At 35.1% G+C, this 2365-nt stretch overlaps 1 protein-coding gene across 1 annotated transcript; it reads left to right on the top strand.

Annotated features, from left to right (window-relative positions):
* Nucleotides 1-227: 227 nt before the first annotated feature.
* LOC105562496 lies at nt 228-1367 on the top strand. The gene has a single exon (XM_012013384.1). It carries the CDS (start codon nt 228-230, stop codon nt 1365-1367), a length of 1140 nt encoding a protein of 379 aa, XP_011868774.1.
* The last annotated feature ends 998 nt before the right edge of the window (nt 1368-2365 follow it).

The following is a 2365-nucleotide window of genomic DNA, read 5'->3' as shown; positions in this document are numbered from 1 at the left end:
TCTGTTATGCGTGTAAAAAGGAAATCCATACTGAAACTGTCAAATGTATACCTTGCTTAAAAAGTTTTCATCCGAGCTGTGTTCAAAAACATAAAATATGGAACAAGGATAACGAGTTGATTACCTGCACAGGCAAAAGAGAAAGTAAAAGGCGCAACAAAGAAAAGGAGAAAGGAGAGACAGCAGGATCTAATAACGAGGAAAGAACGGGAAAAGCAGATAGAAGAATGGCTGAAGAGGGGACAGGAAAACAAGGTATAGAGCAAAAGGATACAACAGCAAAAACTATAGTAAAAGAAAAAGAAGAGGATGCTCTAAAGCAGCAGACGAGAACAAAAAATAAACTAATGGAAGATAATGTTGAGAAGATTTTGAAAATAGTTAGAGGGATGAAGGATGACAATGTAGGTAGAAACGAAATAAGAAAAATTGTAATGGAGGCTGTAGGAGAAGAATTGAGGAACCTCCGACAGGAAATAGAACAAATAAAACAAGCAATGTCAAAAATGAATAAAATCCAAAGCAACGAGTCTAGAAGCGCCTCAAAAAGCTACGCGGAAGCAACAATAAAGACAAGAAAAACAGAAAATATCCTGATTGTAAAGCCAAAAGAAAAGCAAGAGAGTGAGACAACTAAGAATACTGTGCTCGAAAAAGTTAAGATAAATATGTTACCGATAGGGGTATCACGAATGACGAAGGGAAACAAGGGAACAATTATTATAGGTTGTGAAAGCGGGAAAGAAGTAGAACAACTGAAAACATCAATGGAAGCAACAATAGGAAAAGACTTTGAAACGATAATACCTAAGCAAAAGCAACCAAAGATCAAAATAATTGGAATTGACCAAGAAGAAATGGAACGGGATGACCAATCATTGATAGAAACAATTAAAATACAGAATGAGCTAGCAGAAAGAAGCGAAAGGCTGCATCTGAGAATTCTAAAAAGAGGATTAATGGAAAAGAAGAATGAAGGAGAAAGTAGAAGAGAGGCTGGAAGTCTTATACTTGAAACGGATGTAGAAACGCACACAAAATTGTTAAATAAAGGAAAAGTAAATATTGGTTGGAGGAAATGTAAGGTCTACGACTTTGTAAGTGTAATGAGATGCTTTAAGTGCTGGGGATTTAACCACATGGCAAAACACTGTAGAAAGGAAGAAACTTGTCAACACTGCGCAGGAAATCACAAAGGAAATGATTGTAGAACAAAAAAGAAAAAATGTATAAATTGTTTGGAGAAAATCAAAAGGTATAATAACAACAACATTAAGGATGATCATGAAGCAACAGATAGGGAATGCCCAACGTATCTAAGAAAAATAGAAGAGGAAAAAAATAGAAGGACAGATGAAGGCGAATAGCAACGAATAATAAAAGAAAATCACCTTTTTATATGCTCAAATATAAGAGGTCTATTACTTCATAAGGATGAGATGGAAATTCAAATATTTAAAAGAATAGGTCCAATAGTAGTAGCACTAACAGAAACAAGATTAACTGAGGATATCGATTACTCCGAAATTAATATAACAGGATATAGTGCGGTGAGATGCGATGGAGAGTCGAGAGCGACGGGAGGAGTAATAGTATATATAAAAGAAACGATTAAACATAAGATACTATTCAAGAGGAAAATAGTAGGGAATTATTGGTGTGTAGCGATGTGGATAGATGCTGGAAAACTATATAAAGGGGCAGTAGCGGCTGTGTATCACTCACCGAGCGCGTCAGATGCATGTTTTGTGGAAGCTATAGAGGAGATTAGTGAAGAGTTAAATACAAAAGGAGAATTCGTAATATTAGGAGATTTTAATATAGACATGAGTGCAACAACATTTTATGCCAAAAAAGTAGTAAAAGACTTATTAGCTATAGGAGTTAAGCAATATGTAAAAGAGGCAACGAGAATTACAGATAGAAGCCAAACAGTGATAGACCTAGTCTTTTCGAATAGCAATAAGAGAGTATGTGTAAAACACACGCCAATGATAACGGATCATGCTTGGGTACTAATACTACTAAGGAGATGCAATAATAATGAAACGCAAAAGGAATTTAGAACGAGAGATAGGAAGAAAATAACGGCAGATCGATTCGAGGAAGTATGGAGAAAGGTAAAAGAGAAAAATAGGCAATATGAGACAGTAGACGAAAAAGCAGATGGATTAATTGAGGATATAATAAATATACTAGATACAATAGCGCCAAAAAAGAAATTTAAAATACCTAATAAATGGATCGATAAGAAATGGTACACGGAGGAGATTAAGCAAATCACAAAACAGAGGGATACCGCATATAAAAAAGCAATAAGAACAAAGGATAGAGCAGACTGGGAACAATATAAAACATACAGAAA

Source organism: Vollenhovia emeryi, unplaced genomic scaffold (genome assembly GCF_000949405.1).
Source record: "Vollenhovia emeryi isolate VEMERY1.0 unplaced genomic scaffold, V.emery_V1.0 DF944861.1, whole genome shotgun sequence".
Taxonomy (NCBI): Eukaryota; Metazoa; Arthropoda; class Insecta; order Hymenoptera; family Formicidae; genus Vollenhovia; species Vollenhovia emeryi.
This window is presented reverse-complemented; position numbering and strand designations above follow the sequence as displayed.